The 25,008-nt window shown below is 47.2% G+C and overlaps 1 protein-coding gene and 1 long non-coding RNA gene across 2 annotated transcripts in view; one reads left to right on the top strand and one right to left on the bottom strand.

Annotated features, from left to right (window-relative positions):
• Positions 1-25,008, bottom strand: part of LOC141113697 (uncharacterized) — a 262,349-nt gene that overhangs the window by 122,611 nt on the left and 114,730 nt on the right. The window lies entirely within an intron of this gene.
• The window catches only part of LOC141113696 (heparan sulfate glucosamine 3-O-sulfotransferase 3A1-like), a 131,124-nt gene continuing 127,447 nt past the window's right edge, over positions 21,332-25,008 (top strand). The window contains exon 1 of the mRNA XM_073606963.1: positions 21,332-23,053. Coding sequence (XP_073463064.1) covers positions 22,551-23,053 — 503 coding nt within the window. The 5' untranslated portion in view covers positions 21,332-22,550. The remainder of the gene's footprint in view (positions 23,054-25,008) is intronic.

Here is a 25,008-nt window from a genome sequence, read left to right as displayed (position 1 = left end):
ATTGTCCGCAGAAGCATTTTTAAAACTTGTGTATCACACACATTGCAAAAATAAATCCAGCATATCCAAGAGGAATCTCTGAAGGGAAAAAAAATGAAATTATCTTTTATGAGGCTGGCAGAGGCCTTCATTTCAGAAATGTCTGGTGTTATGGAGAAAAATTAGCCCCCGCAAAAGGATATTACACCTTTAGCGACTTCCAACGCCTTCAGTGCTAAAAGAGGTCAGGTGCATTACGCAGCGGCAAACGCCTTCGCTGGCTCATCAGAAACGGCCACAGAGGCCAGGAATGCATAAATCATACTATTTTATCTGTCAGGCGCTCGGCTTTGCAGTTTCACGAATAAACTTGATTATGTCTGTCTAATGTTCTAAAGCCGGATCCTGTTCCCTCTCCGTCACCCCGTCTGCCTGAGCGTAGCGCGACACATTTGCATATAAATCACGCTAATTCGTTTGTGTCACCACTTGCGTTTTTCATGTCCGTGCCGCTCATTTGTGTGTGCATTGTAAATTATACATATATATATATTACGGGGATGTGAGTAAAGGAGATCTGATAAATTGCACGCACACACCGACTTTGAACATCCATTATGTAGCGTATAAGCAGAATGGGAGAATGCATTCATTTAACCTTTTCCGCGGCCTCCGAATGTGAGCGTGAGCCGCCATGTTTATGGTAAGAACAGGAAACTGAGGCCACAATTGGCACAGGATCACCGAAATTGGACAATAGAAGATTGGAAAAACGTTGCTTGGTCTGATGAGTCTGGATTTCAGCTCCGACATTCAGATGGTGGGGTCAGAATTTGGCGCATGGATCCATCCTGCCTTGTATCACCGGTTCAGGCTGGTGGTGGTGTAATGGTGTGGGGGATGGGATATCACTGGTTCAGGCTGGTGGTGGGGGTGTAATGGTGTGGGGGATGGGATATCACCGGTTCAGGCTGGTGGTGGGGGATGTAATGGTGTGGGGGATGGGATATCACCGGTTCAGGCTGGTGGTGGTGGTGTAATGGTGTGGGGGATGGGATATCACCGGTTCAGGCTGGTGGTGGGGGTGTAATGGTGTGGGGGATGGGATATCACCGGTTCAGGCTGGTGGTGGGGGGTGTAATGGTGTGGGGGATGGGATATCACCGGTTCAGGCTGGTGGTGGTGGTGTAATGGTGTGGGGGATGGGATATCACCTGTTCAGGCTGGTGGTGGGGGTGTAATGGTGTGGGGGATGGGATATCACCGGTTCAGGCTGGTGGTGGGGGTGTAATGGTGTGGGGGATGGGATATCACCGGTTCAGGCTGGTGGTGGGGGGTGTAATGGTGTGGGGGATGGGATATCACCGGTTCAGGCTGGTGGTGGGGGTGTAATGGTGTGGGGGAAGGGATATCTCCGGTTCAGGCTGGTGGTGGCGGTGTAATGGTGTGGGGGGATGGGATATCACCGGTTCAGGCTGGTGGTGGGGGGTGTAATGGTGTGGGGGGGATGGGATATCACCGGTTCAGGCTGGTGGTGGGGGTGTAATGGTGTGGGGGATGGGATATAATCGGGTCAGGCTGGTGGTGGAGGTGTAATGGTGTGGGGGGATGGGATATCACCGGTTCAGGCTGGTGGTGGGGGGTGTAATGGTGTGGGGGGGATGGGATATCACCGGTTCAGGCTGGTGGTGGGGGTGTAATGGTGTGGGGGATGGGATATAATCGGGTCAGGCTGGTGGTGGGGGTGTAATGGTGTGGGGAGATATTTTCTTGGCACACTTTGGGATAGGGCTGCAACAAACGATTATTTTCATAATTGATTAGTTGGCCGATTATTGTTTCGATAAATCGGATAAAATCATAAAAAATTAAAAATATTAAAAATTTAAAGTATAAAAAATACCTGAAATACTATTCTGCAGATTTTCAGACAGGACTGTAATATTATAATGCATGACAGAGTCCCTTGTCATATACAGGTATCCTGTCGTGTCTATTCCTCCCGGGAACACCAATGATGGGGTACTATTCCTTCCACTGACACCAATGATGGGGCACTATTCCTTCCACTGACACCAATGATGGGGCACTATTCCTTCCACTGACACCAATGAAGGGGCACTACTCCTCCCACTGATAGCAATGATGCCCCATCATTGGTGTCAGTTGGAAGAACAGTGCCCCATCATTGGTATCGTTAACATTTAGCACTTTTGAGGTGCCATTCAAAATAAATGTTTGAAAGTTCATCAGGTAGAACAGGGGTCGCCAAACTTTTTAAACAAAGGGCTAGTTTACTGTCCTCCAGACTTGACGGGGGCCAGACTGTGGCCATTGGGAGTAGAAATTATCCTGGCGTAAGTGGGATTAAAAAATGCATCTTTGGTATTAGGGGGAAGAATAGTGCCCCATCATTGGTGTCAGTGGGAGGAATAGTGCCCCATCATTGGTGTCAGTGGGAGGAATAGTGCCCCATCATTGGTGTCAGTGGAAGGAATAGTGCCCCATCATTGGTGTCAGTGGGAGGAATAGTGCCCCATCATTGGTGTCAGTGGAAGGAATAGTGCCCCAAGGGCTGGATAAAGGCAAGCAAAGGGCCGTATCTGGCCTCCGGGCCACAGTTTGGAGACCCCTGAGGTAGAACATAAAATAAAAAATAAAAAAGTATGTTATTCTAGAATGACTTTTATTCAGACAATGTATACAGGAGACCAGCCACTGAGGTTCAGGGGGTTAAAAGGTTCATCAGGGCTGCAGATGAACATATGTAAAAGTGCTGGTCTAAAGGTACAGCAACATCCCGATGCATATATGTAAAAGCAGGCTAAAGCCTGGTACACACGGTGAGATTATTGGACAAATGATCGTCCTTTTTTTTTTAAACCGCCCCCCGCTAGCGGGCAAATAGCGGAGCTAAAACGACGGTAAAGCGGCGCTAAAAATAGCGCTTCTTTACCGCCGAGGCACCTTCAGTGTGAAAGGGCTCTAATTGTAAGAGAAAAAATGTTTGTGTTTGTTCCTTCGGATGATCTTGGAGAAAGGCTATTTACTAACGATCAGATTATCATACAATCGCTTTGCAAGCGTTATTTTTAATGCGATTTTCTGATCACGTGTACTAGGCTTAAAGGTGCAGCAACACCCAGATGCACATATCTAAAGGCGGTCTAAAGGTACAGCCAGTGCCAAGAGCATTATAGGCCCCCCGGGCAATACAGTGCACTGGGGCCCTGTTTACACAATCACGTACGAGAATAGAAATGCAAATGATCAATAAGGCTATTGGTACTTCCAACAAAATCAGTGTTTAAACATTAACACAACATTTGGATGATATAACACGAGCTTGAAAAGCAAGAAATTGAAAAACAAGAAATTACAGATTGAAATGGGACAGTACAAAAGCACTAATTATGTGTAAGCGGGAGATATTTGTAATCTGGCGGTGCTGGGGACTTCTGCTCACCCTAGGCTAGTGGCCAGCAGGACCCACGTGTCAGTGGCCAGCAGGACCCACGTGTCAGTGGCCAGCAGGACCCACGTGTCAGTGGCCAGCAGGACCCACATGTCAGTGGCCAGCAGGACCCACATGTCAGTGGCCAGCAGGACCCACCTGTCAGTGGCCAGATCCCAGCAGGACCCACAAGCTGTGGACCTGTGGGTCCTGCTCGGAGCTGGCTGCGAACCTGTGGGTTCAGCTGGGAGCTGGCCACTGACCTGTGGGTCCTGCTGGCCACTGACATGTGGGTCCTGCTGGGAGCGGACAATAGCCTATGGGTCCTGCTGGCCATGGTCTGTGGATCCTGCTGAGAGCCGACCATGGCATGTGGGGTCCTGCTGGCCTGTAGGCCGTGGGCAGCTCCCAGCAGGATTCACAGGCCATGGGCAAGGTAAATGAGGTGTATGGGGGGCAGATGGATGGGATGATTGATCCTGTGGGGGTGTCAGGGTCTCTCACCTCAGCTTGCTTGGCAGACTCAGTGCTCAGTAGGACAGGTCCTCTCTTCCTCCTTCTCAACGGTTTCCTCCAGTCCTGGGGGGGTGGGTGATGATGTTGCTCCTGAAGGGGGGTCACATCTACTCCACAGTACTGATACTGTACCACCAACCAGCAGCAGCGTGCCCAGGCCAGCCACGTCATGTGGTGTTTTTACACAGTGTCCAGCCAAGCAGAGGCGCTGGGGCAGGCAAAATATCCTGCATTCTGACCGCGGCGATGGGAGTTGTAGCATGCGGTAGGCTGGCTGCGCTGCTCTTCTCAGACTGACTCCGCCCCCGGAAGCAGGGAGCTTGAGCACGCAGCCGACACCGTGGACTACATCTCTCATAAACAACAGCGGCGGCCGGTGGCCGTCATGCGACATCAACTGACAGACTGCCACCCAATAATGAGTCTTTCAGCAATAAGCGGGCGGACACTCGGACAGCTGCGGCACGGCGCCAGCCAGCGGCCATTGTTTCAGTTATACAAAAACAGTACTGCACCTAATTTGGGGGGGTACATGGGGCCCCACTCTGGTGATGCCATTGCACAGCACTGGCACAATGCGTCAGCGAACTTTGTGACATCTGAATGATGCTTGGCTGGGGTCGCTGGCAGGTGGGGCCCCCGGGCAACTGCCCAGCGTGCCCATGCGAAAAGACAGCCCTGGGTACAGCAACATCTGGATGCACATATCTAAAGGCAGTCTAAAGGTACAGCAACACCCGGATGCACATATCTAAAGGCGGTCTAAAAGGTACAGCAACACCCGGATGCACATATCTAAAGGCGGTCTAAAGGTACAGCAACACCCGGATGCACATATCTAAAGGGGGTCTGCACATTACAGCCCAGCACAGAAGAGCCAGCAGGCTGTGAATACAGACTAGTCCTGGGCAGGTTAGTGTGCTATTGAGGTCTGTATACATTTGTAATAAATAGATCTGGACGGAGCGGAGGGCAGCGACTGCCAGTCAGAGGAACAATCACAAAATAACAAGATAGAAAGCACTGCAGACAACAGGGTAATGAACCCATTGGGGGTGGCTTGCAGCTGTTTCAAGAGACATCTTAGCTGTATGTGTGAGATGTCTGAGCGGAGCTCCTCCTTATATATTGGCCATTTCTCCGGATCCCTGACATTTATAAACAGCCGGCGGTGGTGTCTGCTGAAGTCATGACAGTTATTAATGGCCGCGCCTTAACTGTTTCTGTGGAATATGTTCAAACAGCAATTAAAATATAACGACTATTTACAATTAGCGAAGTGCTGCAATTAGTCTCATGTCAGCCCGTCCAGACCCCCCCCATCCCCCCCCACAACTAGAGGATTCTGGGAAGAGACAAATATACATCAAAGGTGATAAAGACCTGAAGGAGATTGTGGAATCCGCAGTCATTAATGAGTCTCCTTCCACCTTAATTATAGAGACATTCATTTCTGTCTGGAATACTATTATGGGTATAAACATGTATGACTGGATCCCCTCACCTTCTATCTGATCCTACAGCCTGCAATCTTCCTTCCTCCAACCAAAACAAACCCCATCAAATCCCACTTCTTACACAAAATCAATATGGCTCTGCAGTCTAGAGAAGTAGTACTGTGCAGAGTCCGTACATACAGAATAAGAACAGATACCGAGAATTACACCCGACATACAGGACAAATGATCCGATTCAGGCACTTTTGGGGTGTCATGAATTTAACATTGACACCCGCAGCAGATCGCATGAACACGATTTCAGTGCAGAGCAGTAAACACACAGGATTCTCTGCGTTTCCCGCATCCCATACATGTGAACCGAGGCTCCATTCACACCTCGGGGCATTCTAGGATCGCGACAGAATCGCGTGGCGATCGCTGCAAATTGCATCGCTTGAAGCTTTTTGCTCAGAAGGACCCCCGGCGCCTTCACGCAATGCGACTTGATAAATCACACGACAATCGCACTGCACATTTTAGGTACTGTTGAGAATAATGGCGCATGAACCTGCGTTTTGCGATTGTAGTGCGTTTTTGAGATTGCGAGCAGAATCGCAGCGATTCCGCCATGATCCCAGAAGGCCCAGAATGGAGCTTTAAACACACAAAATGTAGTAATCATTTAGTGAACATGTAACAATGTATCGCATTGTATCGCACCGAGAACTATGAACACGTGAAAAGTGAACTATGATTAGGAAATGTATCTAAAGAGAGGCGAGGGAGCAGAATATGACGAAGAGATGTATGGCTGCACTTTGACGCTGTCAGCCCCCCCCCCCCCCCCCCACGTCTCCTTTTACCTGTATTTACTAATTCATGTGCCCGCTATCTCCCAGATGTCTCTCGCCCCGTGCCAAGTCTCCAGCTCTGAGAATGCCAGGCTGCCCTCTTGCCCCGGTGTGTGGGGGACGTATGACAGGTGTCACAGCGTTCTGAGCACCGCAGCGGCACAGCTTCTGTTACCTTTTCCCCCGCGCCCCGGTTCAGATCTTTTTTGTGGTGCTCCTGTGTCTCTCATTGTGCCCGGCGCAGGATTATCAGAGTGTAACGCCGGATACAATTCAATACTACAAGCTTATGTGTCACCGGGGGGCTCTTATCGCCTCCTGGCATGGAATCTAGGGCAGCGGTGCCACCGCGGACACAATGCTCCTGTGTATACCCAGTAAAAGAAATCCTTCTTCTTTCACTGTTATACCCCCCGACTGTCACCCATAGATAAAAGGCATTGGCGCTCCTTTTCTTCAGTGTGCCATAGCTAAAGTGGTTGTGAACCCTTCCATGTACCCAGTGAGGTGACTGGCATCAGGTGATACACAGAGATGAAACAAATCATCCTACATCAGTTGTACCTGTTTATCTGCAGTCTTCTCTACATCCATTCAAAGTGCAGATTTTACACTGGATCTCTCAGCTCTGGACAGCAGGGAGCAGAGAGCCGATTGGCTACCATGCAGAGCTGCACCAGGTTTTGCATTCTTCAGTTTTAGTAAATCAATCCCACTGTGTTCTGAGAGCAGCGCTCGCAGCTGTCAGAATACACCGATCAGCGACTGCAGCCAAAAAGTTTGCCATCGTTTGATCAACTTCTGTTGAGTGGGGACGGCCTCTCCCAAACGGGAATGTTGGAAAATGTAATTCAATCAGCGCATGCAGATGAGCAATGAATTTTTTTGGGGGGGGGCGGTAAACAATCACCCCCTCCCCCCCCCCGATCGGTCAGTCGGTCACCAGCCCCATCTTCCTGAGGGCGGCTGCCTTCACCCTGCTTCTCCTCCTCCTGGGCTTCACGGCGGCTTCCCCTGCGTCTCCTCCCTCCTCCTCCTCGGCGTCCAATAGGATCGCTTCTCCTCTCGGCCAGTGGGGTGGCAGGTCTCAGGACCCGCTTCCTGTTTGGCTGGGAAGAGAATCAGGAATACAATAGCAAATATTAATACGCTATTGTCACACAACTGGGTGGGCTTGGGGTGCATTGCTCTGAGCCCCGAGCCCACCCTTCTTTGAAGCCAATTAGAGCCTCAGGCTCTAATCATGTGCTTCAATAAAAAAAAAAAAAAACATTGGAATCCATGCGTCTGGCGCCCCGCATGTAGATTAGGGGCCGGGTGCAAGGATTAGGGGGGCAGCACCCCTGCACCCTGTTTGGACGGGCCACCACTGGATAGTGTATTCTGACAGCAGAGGAGTCCCACTGTCAGAATACAATAGCCTAGCAGGAAGGATTCCTTCATCCACCTTGAATGTGTGGGTGGGGGTATCCGTTCCTTTTTTTTTTTTTCTTTATAAACAGCTGGCTGTTTTAAAAAAAGATCCACCTATGGCCTGCTAAAATTAGTTCTAAACCTCAGACATGAAATATGAACAAAGCACATCCCTCTATAGTGTGTACTTGTCTCAGGCCAGAGCACTGAGTGTCATTTCTGTGTGCTGCCTCCTTCCTCCACTATCAGCATGGGTCATTTCTGATAAGTTTTTCTGGCACCAAGAGAAAAAAAGGTGACAGGGGAGAGACCTCCTGCAGACAGCCTGTGGTTGACAGCCTCAGCTCTGTGCTGTGTGAAGGGGGTGTGTCCCTTCCCCTCCAACCAGCTCTCACTGAGCTCTGCAAAGTGTAACTTCAGCTCCCCGCCCCCTGCTTTCTGAAAATGTAGACAAGCTGTATAAGTTTGAACAGATGTAGAGAAGAGAAGACAGCAGATAAACAGGTACAACTTAAATAGGAGGATTTCTTTAATCACTGTGTATCACATATGAGGACCTTACTGGGTATATGCGAGGGTTCACAACTACTTTAAGTCCTAATCATGACCTTTAGCAAATGCCCTATAACCTTTAGGCTTGGTTCACACTGCTGGGATCCGACTTGTGAAACCCCAAAACACGTGAAATTGGCACTACTGAAGTTGCTCCGACTTTAGGAAAGGTTCCTGTATCATTTCAAGGCGACTTCTATCCTAATCATTTGGTGGAGGGGGGATTATGGTCTTGGGGGGGGGGGGGGATTATGGTGTGGGGTTGTTTTTCAGGGGTTGGGCTTGACCCCTTATTTGCAGTGAAGGGAACTCTTAAGGTGTCATCATAACAAGACATTTTGGACAATTTCATGCTCCCAACTTTGTGGGAACAGTTTGGGGACGGCCCCTTCCTGTTCCAACATGACTGCCCACCAGTGCACAAAGCAAGGTCCATAAAGACATGGATGAGCGAGTTTGGGGTGGAGGAACTTGACTGGCCTCAACCCTGATAGAACACCTTTGGGATGACTTAGAGCGGAGACTGTGAGCCAGGCCTTCTCGTCCAACATCAGTGCCTGACCTCACAAATGCTCTTCTGGAAGAATGGTCAAACATTCCCATAGACACCCTCCTAAACCTTGTGGACGGCCTTCCCAGAAGAGTTGAAGCTGTTATAGCTGCAAAGGGCGGAGCCAACTCAATATTGAACCCTACGGACTAAGACTGGGATGTCATTAAAGTTTTTATGTGTGTGTAAAGGCAGGCGTCCCAATACTTTTGACAATATAGTGTATATCCCATGCTGAGTCCACCTGAAGTGTATTATGTGTGAAAAGTAAAAAAAGGAGTACAGTAAAACCTTGGATTGCGAACATAATTCGTTCCAGAAACATGCTTGTAATCTGAAGCACTTGTATATCAAAGCGAATTTCCCCATAAGAAATAATGGAAACTCAAATGATTCGTTCCACAACCATTTATTCATAAATCCTTCAGTTTATCGTCCATATAAAAAGAATATAACAATGTGATTGGTTGTGTAACCATAAAATGTCCATCTACAAATAGAAGCCTCCACAAGGGGATTAGAAGAAAAATCCAGCAGGAGCTCCAGAGTATAAAAGAGAAGAGAGGCGCCTCTAAGTGTAGCAATATGTTGCTAAATGTTAAACCTTCATTAAATGTAACCATATTGCTACACTTAGAGGCGCCTTTCTTTTTTAATCAGTTGTGACGCTACTTGTTTATCAAGAGAAAATTTGTTAAAAAACTTTGCTTGTCTTGCAAAACGTTCTCAAACCAAGTTACTCTCAATCCGAGGTTTTACTGTAATCCCGACATTTCTGTTCTCTGTACTTTCAATCCACAAAGTCAAAACTGTAATTTTTTTTGTTTTTAATAAAACATATTTTGCTGAAACCTGAAGCTCAGATCACAAAGATTACACCATTCATTCTACAAACCTCACAAATCTGTCTCTTTTTCTTTTTTTTAATGTTTTTAATAAAATCTGTCTCCTGCTTTAAATTCTTGCTCTGCGTTGGCTGCTGGTTAAGGATTGTAATTTAAGAAGAGAAGGCAATTAAAGTATTTTAATTAAATCTGTGGCCTGAGATTCAGTTTGAATGTATTTATGAAAAGAAGAGCGGAGGGGGGGGGGGGGGGGAATACTTCCGTTATCGCCATGTTCCATCTGAAGAACCATTTGTAGCCTTGAACTGGTACATCGCCCGCGATAAGAGCTGACTGTGTAAGTCCGGGGAACGTTTCTTTTGTCACAAGAAGTATTCCCACAAATCTTCTGTGATTTCATAATATGTATGCTGGATGCTCAAATTCACGATGGGACCCGAGAGCCGCCATTCTCCATCACATAGATATTAAAATATAGTAAGGATAAGGAAATACAAGATTGGAAGCTCCCGGGATCAGGGCCCTCCTAACCATCTTCTATTGAATTGTATTGTTGCTGTACAGTATTCTCTCCATTTATGTTGTAAAGCGCTGCGCAAACTGTTGGCGCTATACATTTTTTTTTTTTTTTTTTACTTTTTGCTACAATAAATATAAAATGTATATAAAAAATGTCTTCATCAGTTTAGACCAATATGTATTCTGCTACATATTTTTGGTAAAAAAAAATCACAATAAGCGTATATTGATTGGTTTGCGCAAAAGTTATAGCGTCTACAAAATAGGGGATATTGTTATTTTTACTATAGTTTTTTTTTACTAGTAATGGCGGTGATCTGCGGGACTGCGACATTGCGGCGGACAGATCGGACACCTTTGACACTTTTTTTGGGATCAGTGACATTTATACAGCGATCAGAGCTAAAAATAGACACTGATTACTGTATAAATGACACTGGCAGGGAAGGGGTTAACACTAGGGGGCGATCAAGGGGTTAAGTGTTCACTGGGGGTGTTTCTAACTGTGGGGGAAGGGATCACTAAGAACAGACGATCTCTCTCTATTCCTTTGTCAGAATGGTGATCTGTCTGTTTACATCGACAGATCCCCGTTCTGTGGGTTGCAGACATCGCGGCCGCTGGCCACGCGCATTGGCTCCAGCCCACACGATCCCCCTAGAGCTCTTAAAGCTGCGGTGACAGGCGTCTATAGACGTGCTCCCAAAACCCCGCCCCTGTGTGGCTCCTGCGGCCTGTTTCGGGAATGCTCTGTGAATGCTGCTCACAGATTGGGGTAAAGGGCCAATTACAGGGGCCCTTTACCATGTGATCAACTGTGTCCAATCACAGCTGATCACAATGTAAACAAACTTGCCGGATATCGGCATTCCTTTCCTCTGACGCAGTGTCTGTGTGGGGAAAGGAGAACTGTTAATCGGCAAGACTCAGCACATTGTTTAGACTGATAATCAGGGCACTGATTATCAGTGCAGCCTCATCAGTGCCCATCAGTGCAGCCTCATCAGTGCAGCCTCATCAGTGCAGCCTCATCAGTGTCGCCTATCAGTGCAGCCTCATCAGTGCCCATCAGTGCAGCCCCATCAGTGCAGCCCCATCAGTGCCCATCAGTGCAGCCCCATCAGTGCCCATCAGTGCAGCCTCATCAGTGCCCATCAGTGCAGCCTCATCGGTGTCCCCTATCAGTGCAGCCTCATCAGTGGGCATCAGTACTTCCTATCAGTGGCCATCAGTGAAGAATAAAGTTACTTATTTGCAACATTTTATGACAGGCGGGAACTAATAAAAACGTTTTTTTTTTCCAAATTTTTGCTTGTTTAGCAAGGGATTGCAAGGCTGACAGTTACAAGCATGACTCCCTCAGGCAGAGGCATGATGGGACTTGTAGTTGGAGGGCCGCCAGCTTGAGACCCCCTGCCTTAGACTGATTTATTGAGGCGGAGTGAGTGAAGTGTTACCGAGTTCCTAGCTGCCTCTGTACTAACCTTGGGAAAAACCAGTTAAGTCACAGCGGCTCCTTTGGGGGCAGCTCTTCACAAGACTACCCTTCATGGCACCCAGGAGCAAAAATGGGGTAAAATAAAAGCTCTTTAATAGCCACCCCCACCCAGCCCCATCACCCGCAGGTCTCTCGCTGGGTTTCCTGTCCTGGCAGGCTTGGGGAAAACGTATTTAATGAATGAATTTATTACTACAGCCCCGTTGGCGCGACATTTTTGCATAACAGATTAAATTCTACAGCAAATTTTGCCTCGTCTCCAATTAATCAGTAATGCCGGTAATGATACATGGAAGAGTTAGACAATCTGTTACAAAAAAATTAACATCTCTTAAAAGTGTCAGCCGCGTTGCCCTTTCTCCTCGGGGTTTATGGCGCTCCGATAGAATATTGATAGAGGTAGATGTGATAACTGCTTTTAGGAAGTCTCGGTGTTAATTGTGCCGTCTGAAGTCTATACGGAAATGTATGGGTTTTATGTGCCTCTTCCAGGCATGCCTATCCTTGGCGGGGTGTAAGATAAGAATAAAGCGGATTTGGTGACCCCAGCGGCCATTTATCTGTGTAAAACGCCAGGACGCCATGTCGCTCTGCCTGGATGTAATGTTAAACGCTCGGAGGAGGTTAATAGGGAGGACGTTTTTCAGTGACCCCGTTATTAAAAATATCCCGTTCTTTTCTGAATTGCAAAGTTAATTTGGAAGAGAAGGAGACGGCCAGCGCTGAGACAGTACCCATAGAGATGAGACGATCGCTGCCCAATGCTGGGGAGTTCCTGGGAGAAAATGAAAGAAATTAGTAATATATTCGACTAATGTGTGCTGCAAACCTACATAAAGTCATCGGTCTTTGTGGCAACATTTTCTTTTTAATGAGTTGATATAAAAATTTGTTACATAAACTTTGAATGGCAGAGGTGCCAAACTCCGCTTCATAGAAGGCCGCATTATGGTTGCCCTCAAGTATTTCTAAGACGACATAAATCACTGGATTTTTCTCCTTAGAATAGGTGCAGGAAATAAACCACCCCCCTCACCTTGAACCGAATCGAACGGTGGGTGTGGCCAAATTGAACTACCAGTGGGAGGATCTTAAAGGGGAAATAAATACCAGGAGTGCGCTATTTGCGGAGTTCAGGGGTGTTTTATGTACCAAGTACAGTATTCTGGGGTGTGCTATGTACTAGGCACAGGATTCTGGGGTGCACTATGTACCAAGTGCATGATTCTGAGGTGTGCTATGTACAGAGTGCAGGATTCTGAGGTGTGCTATGTACAGAGTGCAGGATTCTGGGGTGCGCTATGTACAGAGTGCAGGATTCTGAGGTGTGCTATGTACAGAGTGCAGGATTCTGGGGTGCGCTATGTACAGAGTGCAGGATTCTGGGGTGCGCTATGTACAGAGTGCAGGATTCTGGGGTGCGCTATGTACAGAGTGCAGGATTCTGGGGTGCGCTATATACAGAGTGCAAGATTCTGGGGTGCTCTATGTACAGAGTGCAGGATTCTGGGGTGCGCTATGTACAGAGTGCAGAATTCTGGGGTGCGCTATGTACAGAGTGCAGGATTCTGGGGTGCGCTATATACAGAGTGCAAGATTCTGGGGTGCTCTATGTACAGAGTGCAGGATTCTGGGGTGCACTGTGTACAGAGTGCATGATTCTGAGGTGTGCTATGTACAGAGTGCAGGATTCTGGGGTGCGCTATGTACAGAGTGCAGGATTCTGGGGTGCGCTATGTACAGAGTGCAGGATTCTGGGGTGCGCTATATACAGAGTGCAAGATTCTGGGGTGCTCTATGTACAGAGTGCAGGATTCTGGGGTGCTCTATGTACAGAGTGCAGGATTGTGGGGTGCGCTTTGTACAGAATGTAGGGTTCTGGGGTGCGCTATGTATCAGGCACAGGATTCTGGGGTGCACTATGTACCAAGTGCAGGATTCTGGGGTGCACTATGTACCAAGTGCAGGATTCTGGGGTGCTCTATGTACAGAGTGCAGGATTCTGGGGTGCTCTATGTACAGAGTGCAGGGTTCTGGGGATGCGCTATATACAGAGTGCAGGATTCTGGGGTGCGCTATATACAGAGTGCAGGATTCTGGGGTGCGCTATGTACAGAGTGCAGGATTCTGGGGTGCGCTATGTACAGAGTGCAGGATTCTGGGGTGCGCTATGTACCGAGTGCAGGGTTCTGGGGTGCGCTATGTACCAAGCGCAGGATTCTGGGGTGTTCTATGTACAGAGTGCCAGATTTGGGGGTGCGCTATGTACAGAGTTCAGGATTCTGGAGTGCGCTGTGTACCAAGTGTAGGATTCTGGGGTGCGCTATGTACCAAGTGCAGGATTCTGGGGTGCGCTATGTACAGGGTGAAGGGTTCTGGGGTGCGCTATGTACCAAGTGCAGGATTTTGGGGTGCGCTATGTACCAAGTGCAGGATTTTGGGGTGCGCTATGTACCAAGTGCAGGATTCTGTGGTATGCTATGTACCAAGGGCAGGATTCTGGGGTGCGCTATGTACAGAGCGCAGTTTTCTGGGGTGCACTATGACCAAGTACAGGATTCTGGGGTGTGCTATGTACCAAGTGCAGGATTCTGGGGTGTGCTATGTACCAAGTGAAGGATTCTGGGGTGCGCTATGTACAGGGTTCTGGGGTGCGCTATGTACCAAGTGCAGGGTTCTGGGGTGTGCTATGTACAAAGTGCAGTATTCTGGGGTGCGCTATGTACAGGGTGCAGGGTTCTGGGGTGCGCTATGTACCAAGTGCAGGATTCTGGGGTGCGCTATGTACAGGGTGCAGGGTTCTGGGGTGCGCTATGTACCAAGTGCAGGATTCTGGGGTGCGCTATGTACAGGGTGCAGGGTTCTGGGGTGCGCTATGTACAGGGTTCTGGGGTGCGCTTTGTACCAAGTGCAGGGTTCTGGGGTGCGCTATGTACAGGGTGCAGGGTTCTGGGGTGCGCTATGTATCAAGTGCAGGATTCTGGGGTGCGCTATGTACAGGGTGCAGGGTTCTGGGGTGCACTAAGTACAGGGTGCAGGGTTCTGGGTTCGGCTATGTACCAAGTGCAGGATTCTGGGGTGCGCTACATACAGAGTGCAGAGTCCAGAATTGCAGCGTGGCTGAAAAAAAAGCCCTGGGGCACATGTAATGGCCTGGCAGGCCGGATTCGGCCCATGGGCCTTGTGTTTGACACATGTGCTGTATGGCATCTCTGGATGACTTAAAGAGTAACTCCACTTTTGCCTGAGAAAAAAACCCTCCCCCTCTGGGTGATCTCTGTACATTTCAGGGATTGTAACAGGAAAGTGGCAGGGTCTGCATCCTTTTAGATGTGCTTTCCCTTTGGGAGTATCCCATCGATAATTACCTTTTTATTGCAGGGGATGCCCAAAATCTGTTTGTGGCAATACCTCCCATGTGTGATGAAAACACTATTTAGATGTGCGTCCTGGGCCTATGTCCTTGTTTGCATTTCCACGTGAGCATTTACATTTTTTTAATTACAATTTTTATTGATTTACATTTTTTTTACAATTTAATTATTTTTTTTCATTCAACTTTATTGCTACCACAGAGGGTGAGCAAGCCTCCTTGTGATAGCTTGGGGCAGTGGCCGGTACACTTTATGGGCCCCTTCCAAGTTCTGTAAGTGATTGGGGGGCTGTAAAGTCGCCCGGATTACTTTTGCAAGAAAGCCGATCGCCAGTTTTAAAAAACTGTACGAGGATCGTGGCTGCGGCTGCTCCCGGCAGATATAAACAACACAAATTTAAGCAGCTCTGTATATTTATTTCAATGTAAGTTCTTAAACATGACCTAGTACGTCTTGCAGTCCCTGTACGGCAGAGTGGAAGGAAGAGCAGCACAAGGAGCCAATCAATTCATGAGCTGACAAGGTGCATGCTGATAGGAGGAGCAATCATAGTGAAAAGAAAACTAGCTCATCACTATGACATGACTATTACACAGACTATGACAGCCTGGGTCCCAAGGAGTGGGCTGAATGATGCTGGCTGTTTTTTAATGAAGAAGACTGAGGACATCTAGTGGCTGAAGGAGGCAACTTCAAATAAAAGGTGAGTATTGCAGCAAAATCGCCATTTTTATTTTATCTTTTAATAAACTTTTTTTTTTTTAAATATGACTGGAGTATTACTTTAATGAAGCGGAATTCCAGGTATGGCAATTTTTACATAGTCACATAGGCCCAGCTTGGACCAGTGTCAGCATGTATGTGCCATACCTGTGGGATCCCCGTGAAAGGTGGAAATCACTGTAGTAGACACCATTACTACACCACTATTGCACCGCTACTACACCACTACTACACAGCTACTATACCATTACTACACAGCTACTACACCACTATTACACCACTACTACACAGCTACTACACCACTATTGCACCACTACTACACAGCTACTACACCATTACTACACAGCTACTACACCACTATTACACCACTACTACACAGCTACTACACCACTATTACACCACTACTACACAGCTACTACACCACTATTGCACCGCTAATACACCACTACTACACAGCTACTACACCATTACTACACAGCTACTACACCACTATTACACCACTACTACACAGCTACTACACCACTATTGCACCGCTAATACACCACTACTACACAGCTACTACACCACTATTGCACCGCTAATACACCACTACTACACCACTATTGCACCGCTACTACACCACTACTACACAGCTACTACACCACTACTACACCACTATTACATCACTACTACACTGCTACTACACCACTATTGCAGCACTACTATACCACTACTACACAGCAACTACACCACTATTGCACCGCTACGACACCACTACTACACAGCTACTACACCACTTCTACAAAGCTACTACACCACTATTACACCACTACACCACTATTACACCACTACTACACTGCTACTACACCACTATTACACCACTACTACATCACTACTAAACAGCTACTACACCACTATTACACCACTACTATGCTGCAACTATAGTAATCTCCACTAGCTACCCCACGCCGCCCTGCCTCTCCACCTCATCCAATCAAAGAACACTTTACATTCATTTAGAAAATGGAAAGCGTTCTCTGATCAGCGCTTGCGCCAAGTGTGTTTATAATGCAGCAGGGCAGCCACTCAACCTATGACACAGAAGCTAGTGGAGATCACTGTAGGAGCGGTGTAGCAGCAGTGTAGTAGTGTTTGTTGTAGCGATGTGGTAGTGGTGTAGTAGCAGTGTGATAGTGGTGTAGTTGTGGTGTAGTAGTGGTGTAGCAGCAGTGCAATAGTGATGTAGCAGTGGAGTGGTAGTGGTGTAGTAGTGGTGTGGTAATGATGTAGTAGCAGTGTAAAAGTGGTGTAGTAGTGGTGTAGTAGTGGTGTAATAGTGGTGAAGCAGCAGTGTAATAGTGGTGTAGCAGTGGTGTAATAGTGGTGTAGTAGCAGTGTAATAGTGGTGTAGCAGTGGTGTAATAGTGGTGTAGTAGCAGTGTAATAGTGGTGTAGTTGTGGTGTAGTAGTGGTGTAGCAGCAGTGTAGTAGTGGTGTAATAGTGGTGTAGCAGTGGTGTAGTAGTTGTGTGGTAATGGTGTAGTAGTGGTGTATTAGCAGTGTAATAGTGGTGTAATAGTGGCAGGGGCGGATCCAGAGTCTAGTGTCGGGAGGGGCACTGCCAGAAAATACGTTTTTTGGGGGGCAATTTATTAGGGAAATGGCTGATTTCGGAGCTTCAATCATCACGGCACCATGGTTATTATAGTGTCAGGATGTTTGAAACACATTACTTCTATTATTACATTGTTATAGAAAATGAAATAGTTCAACTCACCATAATGCAGAATCAGTGGGAGCCCCGAGTGTGTCACTTGCCACATCGCCTGCCACCAGATGCAGATTATCACTTGCCACGTCACCTGCCACACGTTGCAATTTGTCCACTCTCACCTGCCACACATTGCTGATTCTCCACTTGCCACGTCACCTGCCACAAGTTATGGATTGTCACTTGCCATGTCACCTGTCACACATTGCGGATTGTTCACTTGCCACGTCACCTGCCACAAGTTGCGGATTGTCCACTTGCCACGTCACCTGCCACAAGCTGCGGATTGTCACTTGCCATGTGTTGCAAATTGTCCACTATCATCTGCCACACATTGCTGATTGTCCACTTGCCACGTCACCTGCCACAAGTTGTGGATTGTCACTTGCCACATCACCTGTCACACATTGCGGATTGTTCACTTGCCACACATTGCGGATTGTCCACTTGCCACATCACCTGCCACAAGTTGCAGATAGTTACTTTCCTGCTAAGGTGGGGAATGGGGATTGTCAATTCCTGCATCCCAGTCTGAGTCAGGCAGCAGAGAGATGATGTAATCTCTCTGCTGCCTGCACAGTGAGTGAGGGCAGAACTGCCAGAATGCAGGGCGGGCGCCGGGCGGTGAGAGATGATGTCATCTCTCTGCTCCGCCACCCACTGATTGGCCAGTCCATCCTCCCCCCTGCCGAGCCACCCAGCAGCTTCCCGTCCAGCCCCCCTCTCAGTGTGATTGTACGAGCGCCGTACCTGCACTTGCACTTACATGACTGTTTAGCCAACAGCTTCGTCTAACCTGTCACAGTCAAGGCGAGTCCGATGTGACTTGCGGACGTCACTCGTTGCTAGACGCCAGGCGGCCCTGGCGTTAGCAACGAGTGCAGGGAAGAGGCTCCACCCACCTCCTCCTCCTCCTGGTATCCTGCCATGTCAGTGCGAGTCTCTCTCTCGGCGCCGCTGATCGGCTGATGTGAGAGAGAGACTCGGGTAGAGGCAGCGGCATTGGCACTGGTATCAAGACATGTCAGTGCTACTATTTCGGGGGGGGGGGGGGGGGGCAATTGCCCTGTTGCCCCCCCCTGGATCCGCCCCTGAATAGTGGTGTAGTCGTGGTGTAGCAGCAGTGTTATAGTGGTGTAGTAGCGGTGTAGCAGCAGTGTAATAGTGGTGTAGTTGTGGTGTATAGGTGTAGCAGCAGTGTTTTAGTGGTGTAGTAGCGATGTAGTTGTGGTGTATGGGTGTAGCAGCAGGGTTTTAGTGGTGTAGTAGCGATGTAGTTGTGGTGTATTGGTATAGCAGCAGTGTTATAGTGGTGTAGTGGCGGTGTAGTTGTGGTATATAGGTGTAGCAGCAGTGTTATAGTGGTGTAGTTGTGGTGTAGTTGTGGTGTAGTAGTGGTGTAGTTGTGGTGTAGTAGCGGTGTAGCAGCAGTGTTTTAGTGGTGTAGTAGCGGTGTAGTTGTGGTGTATAGGTGTAGCAGCAGTGTTATAGTGGTGTAGTAGCGGTGTAGTTGTGGTGTATAGGTGTAGCAGCAGTGTTATAGTGGTGTAGTAGTGGTGTAGTTGTGGTGTAGTAGTGGTGTAGTTGTGGTGTAGTAGCGGTGTAGCAGCAGTGTTTTATTGGTGTAGTAGCGGTGTAGTTGTGGTGTATAGGTGTAGCAGCAGTGTTATAGTGGTGTAGTAGTGGCGTAGTAGTGGTGTGTACTATGATTTCCAACTTCCATGGGGATCCCACAGGTGTGGCACATACGTACTCCAAGCTGGTGCCATGTAACTATGGTAAAATTGCCATACCTGCCTGGTATTCAGCTTGTACTTACAATTCACTCCCCACATTATACATTATACATACATTATATATAGGGAAATATCCTCAGTGTAAGTTGTGTAGTTGTCCTGGTATATTTCTTGCTGTCTTCCTCGGAAGCCCAGGCATGGTATGTAAACTGAGAGTAAAATAAATATGAAGCATTAGAATAAGAAATTTGTATTCAAATCTGACCACGGCTTCCTATGCAAACATAAGTCAAATAGAATTTGCATAGACAATGCGATTCCGGCAGCACTGTCAGAACGCGGATCATTTCGCTGGCACTTTGAATATCTGATAAGTCCTGTTCTTCAACACTGTGTATTTTTTTTTTGCTTTTTTCAAATGAAGGAATCTATGGCCATGCAGGAAGGAATTCCACCTCCCACAGGCACTATTAGACCCCCGTCCCCACTTTCTGGAACCCCCAACAAGACAGATGTGAAGGTTCACTTTAATGATGAATATAATCGCCGCAGTTATATAATACATCTCTACTAATACTTGCACATTTTTCCATGTTTTGTCTCTTTAGATATGCTGCAAGTAAAGAGAACTGTGTGTTGATATCCCAGGAATCCGGCGAGCTCCAAACTTTCTGTAGTTTGCTGACAACTCTGCACTGAAGTCCCAAGAAATGTTGTCAGCCTTGTCCAGTTCCCCTCTGCTGGACTACAGAACTTGCTGAGCTTTATATGTAAAGAACTGACGCAGGCTGAAGATTGGACGACTTTTGCCCTTTCTGCGTTCTTCATCTAAAGTGTATGATTTTCCCCAAAGTATTTTTTTAATACCACAATTCTTATTTTTCACTAATTTTTCACTAATTTGCAAAGTAAACAATTAGGAAAGCTGTGTGATTTTATAAACACCTCGACATTCACTAGATTATAGCAGAGAAAGTTTTAAAATCAGCGGCTACAACTACTGCAGCTGCTGACTTTTAATATAAGGACACTTGTCCAGGGAGCCCGCGATGTCGGTTGCAGCCACCGCCATTCCTGGTAAGGGAACGTGGCAGTGAAGCCCTTCGGCTTCACAGCCGGTTCTCTACTGCGCATGTGCAAAGCTCTGTGCTTTCTAATTGGCCCAGCAGCAGAGGAAGGAGGAGGAGGGGGTCGAACTTTTCAGAGACGGCGCCGCTGGGCCGTCTCTGGAAGTGGGGGGGACCTGTCAAAAACAGGTCCCAATTCCCCCCTCCCCCCTGGTGCCAAATGTGGCACCTGGGGGGGGACGGGGACAAATAAGTGGAAGTTCCTCTTTTGGGTGGAACTCTGCTTTAATTTAACAAGCTTAAGTTAGAAGTGGATTGGCTCCCATGCACAGCTGCACCAGATCTTGCACTCTCCAGTTTTAGTAAATCAACCCCACTGTGTCTTCTTAGGAGGCGTTCACACTTGTGTAGTCCCCTGGAGTTTAATGCATGCCCTCAGTGTTTGTTCCACACATAGAACACTGCAGGGAGGACACAGCTGAGGAAAGAGGGGGGAGAAGATGGAACATTAAGGGGAAGGAAGGAAAAAAGAGAGAAAGAGGAAGGAATGAATGAATGATGGGAAAAATTAAAGGAACCAAGAGAGGGAAAGAAGGAAGGAAAAGGGGGAGGGGGGGGGTTAAGGAAAGGAAAGAAACAAGAAAAAGAAAGAAAGAAAGAAAGAAAGAAAGAAAGAAAGAAAGAAAGGGAGGGAGAGAGAAGCATGAAAGATACCGGGTAAGGGAAGGAAAGGAGGGAGCAGTGAAGTAAGGAAGGAAGGAAGGAGGGAGAGAAAAGTGTAGGGAGGAAGGGAGGAGAGAAGAGATGGTAAGGGGGTAGGGAAGCTTGAAAGGAAATGAACAAGGAAATAGAAGGAAGGGAGGGAGGGAGAGAAGAAAGGAAGAAGGAAGGAAGAAAGGGAGGGAGGAAAGGAAGGCTAGAGAGATGTGTGGAACGGAAGGAGGGAAGGAAGCAGGGAAGGAATAGCGGTAGAGGGGGTAGGAAGCCTGACAGAAAGGAACAGGAAAAGAAGAAGGAAGGAAGGGAGGGAGGGAGGAAGGGAGGAAGGGAGGGAGGGAGGGAGGAAGGAAGGAAGGAAGGAGAGAGAGAGAGAGAGAGAGAGAGAGAGAGAGAGAGAGAGAGAGAGTGCAGTGAAAGAATCAAGGAGAGAAGGAAGAAAGGAATAATGAAAAGTAAGAATAAAAGGGAGGAGAGAAGGAAAAAAGGAACGAGAAGGCTAACAAAGAAAGGACCATGGAGAGGCATGAATAATAAAAGTGGAGAATTAATATATCATTTTTATATATTATAATATAAAAATATACTGGAGAGGGAATTTCCAAAAGAAAGAGAGAGAGAAAAAGAAAGAAAGAAAGAAAGAAAGAAAGAAAGAAAGAAAGAAAGAAAGAAAGAAAGAAAGAAAGAAAGAAAAAAAAAAGAAAGAAAAAAAGAAAGAAAAATTAAGGAAGGGAGAAAGAGAAAAAAAGAGAAGGAGAGAGAGAGAGAGTAAAGGTGTAACACAAAGGAGAAGTCAGAAGCATAGAGGGAGAAGACAGAGGGGGGGAGATGATGGACAGGTAGCAGAGGACACAGATGTGACATATAATATCTTCTGTCACCTCTGATTGGTAATTTAGCAGAATGAAGCTTTCATAGTGGCTGTGAAAGTAAACCCACCCCTCCCTTCTCCTGATTGGCCCCTCCACATTCCATTGATCTCACTCCTGGTTTCCTATTGGAGGAGCCCCTTCTCCTGGAGTGCTGTGATGTCATTGAGAAGTTTGCTATGCTGGTCCCCACGTGTGATGAGCATTGACAGAAGCGCTGGCTGAAGACGAGCTGGCAAAGGGCTGTCAGGGGCTCCGGGGGGATTTTTGGGACAGCTGCAGCTCCCAGCCAGCATATCAGGCTTTTCTGAAGACTCCCCCAGCTTACTATAACAGTGCCCTGTCCTCAGGATAATACTCTGCACAGAGATCATACCAACAAGGACATGACTGGTAATGACAGCTGAGAGGATCCAAGAGTGCCTGGCATGGAGATGACATCTGATTTGCATTGTCATGAATACAGACTTTTTGCATCATGCCACCCCTATTGAATTAGTGCATTTTTCCAGCTGGAAAATTTCTGCTGACCCCAAGAGCTTACAGTCTTGATGCCACAGCATGTGATAGGAGGATGCTGGAAGGGGGCACAGTGGGTGTAGGTCCATAGGCAGCCCCTGTTGATTCCTAGCTGTGATGCCATGGCACCCTGGTCCAGGATCACCTGACATGGCGACCTCAGCCCTCTGTTGGCGACCATGACCTTCCCATCAGTCCTGCCCGAGCCCCTGTCCAGGAGTATCTTCAGGAAGTTTGTGTTGATGCTTTGCTCCCTCATCATGTCCCTCTATGTCTTCTACTGTCTGTCTGATCGCTGCCAGAGCCTGCCAGGGCCCATCATAGGGGTCCCAGAGGAGGAGGGGGTCTATGAGGACTCACCGCTGGCACTCTGGCAATCAATGAAGAGGAAAAAGCTGCTGCAGAAGATGAGGGACCATCAGGGCACCTTCCGGCAGGGGGCGCAGTGGAGCCGCTTCTTCCCTAATATTGGGGTGCCATACCCTGCCCAGGAGGGGGGCAGTACCCTCACCCCACTGGGGGAAGGGAGCAAGAAGCTACCCCAGGCCATCATCATTGGGGTGAAGAAAGGGGGGACCCGGGCTTTGCTGGAGTTCCTCAGGGTGCACCCCGACATCAGGGCTGTGGGAGCTGAACCCCACTTCTTCGATCGCAACTACGACAAGGGACTGGACTGGTACAGGTGAGATCCCATTCTAACACTCTCTATGTACATCAGCTATCATTGTATGAGATGCTGGACCTCTGCTGCCCCCAACTGGCCAACAGCGGGACAGAAACACTGTACATTGATACATTGTAATATACAAATACATCTATATTGATACATTCTTATACAAACAAATCTGTATTGATACATAATTCAACATATTAGTATAACAAGCATCACAGGGGAGAACGATGGAGGTCTAGGTGTGAACTGTATGATATGAGCCAGATCTGAGGATCTCATTGTTTCCAATGGGAGAAATTCACAAATCTAGGACAAGGATCCTTATTTTCAAAAAAAGTCAGTCCAGAGGGATAAGATTCTTTATTTTTAGCCACGTGACTGTAATGATCAAATCTACGGCTAGGTTCACATTTATGCATGTGCGCTTGATGCGTTTTTAAGGCTCATTTTCTGGAGCATTTTACTATTTGTCATGTGCATTCTTGATGCATTTTTGGAATGTGTTAATGTTGATAGGTGGAGATGTCTGTTGTCAAGCAGAAAAAACACACCAAAAATGCGTGTACATGCGTTTCTTATGCGTTTTTGATCCAATTCCATTAAAGTTTATGGAGCCAAAAAAAAAAACACCATGCCGCGTGTAAAAAAAAAAAAAAAAAAAAGTCCCCGCACCTTTCCAAAAAAAAAAAAAACGCATCGGTGGAAACTGTATAGATGTGAATGTGACCCATAGGAACTAAGCTTTGATTTGAAGTGCTGTTTGGTATCACATGTGCGAAGTGTATTTGCTATTGCACTTAGGGTACTTTGCAGTCTTATGGTCTTCTTTTATACACAATATATATATATTTGTTTATGTGGTATATATCACATTATTATGTTCTTCTGTTCTGGGTGAATGTGAACCCCAACAACCTAAAGAGACCCAATAGAAGGAGCACACCTATGCCCTGTACACATGGTAGGATTCTCCGACAACAAATGTTGGATGTGAGCTTGTTGTCGGAAAGTCCAACAGTGTGTAGACTCCATCGAACATTTGCTGTCGGAATTTCCGCCAACAAATGTTTGAGAGCAGGTTCTCAAATTTTCCGACAACAAAACTTGTTGTCGGAAAGTCCGATCGTGTGTACATAAGTCCGACGCACAAAAGTTCCACGCATGCTCGGAATCAAGCAGAAGGAGCCGCACTAGCTATTGAACTTCATTTTGATCGGCTCGTCGTACGCGTTGTACATCATCCCGCGTTCTTGAAGTTCGGAATTTCCGACAACATTTGTGTGACCGTGTGTATGCAAGACAAGTTTGAGCCAACATCCGTCGGAAAAAAATCCACGTTTTTGTTATGCAAAAACGTGCGTACAGGGCATTAGTCTCCATTCACAAGCTGCTGTTGGGCTGCACTGCACAGCAATGGAAATCACATTATTTTCTATGGCGCCCGCTCACATCAATGCAGTGCAGTTTTTGAAAGGGTACAGGAACTTTATTGGGGCAGTTACAGGATGATATTGGCTTCACCAAAACGTGTGTAAAATGCATGTTTTAGGGTCGGTTCACACTACAAAAACGCACTCCGGATGTGTTCCAGATGTGTTTTTTGCTTACAGTTCACACCAAAAAACCTCACTCTCTGCATGCGTCTTTTTGGTGTGTTTTCAAAGTGTTCCAGTGCATTTTTTACCTCTAGTTTTTTTTATCCAAGGTTTTCCAGGTTTCCTTTTTTTTTTAATTTTTTTTTTTTGCTGCAATGTGTTCCGGTGCGTTTTTGATGGATTGTACTGCAGTCCAGTACAGTTCTGTACATGAAAAAAAGCTGCATGTTCTACTGAAATGCACTGGAACTGACTGCACTGGTGTGAACTCTCCAATGTATTCTACTTGTCTTGCATTTTTGATGCATAAAAAAAATGCACTTGACTACATCTGGTGTGAACTGCCCCTAATGCCGCGTACACACGATC

This window comes from Aquarana catesbeiana, linkage group LG12, assembly GCF_042186555.1.
Source record: "Aquarana catesbeiana isolate 2022-GZ linkage group LG12, ASM4218655v1, whole genome shotgun sequence".
Taxonomy (NCBI): domain Eukaryota; kingdom Metazoa; phylum Chordata; class Amphibia; order Anura; family Ranidae; genus Aquarana; species Aquarana catesbeiana.
The sequence above is the reverse complement of the archived record's forward strand: the minus strand, read 5'-3'. Positions and strand labels throughout refer to the sequence as shown.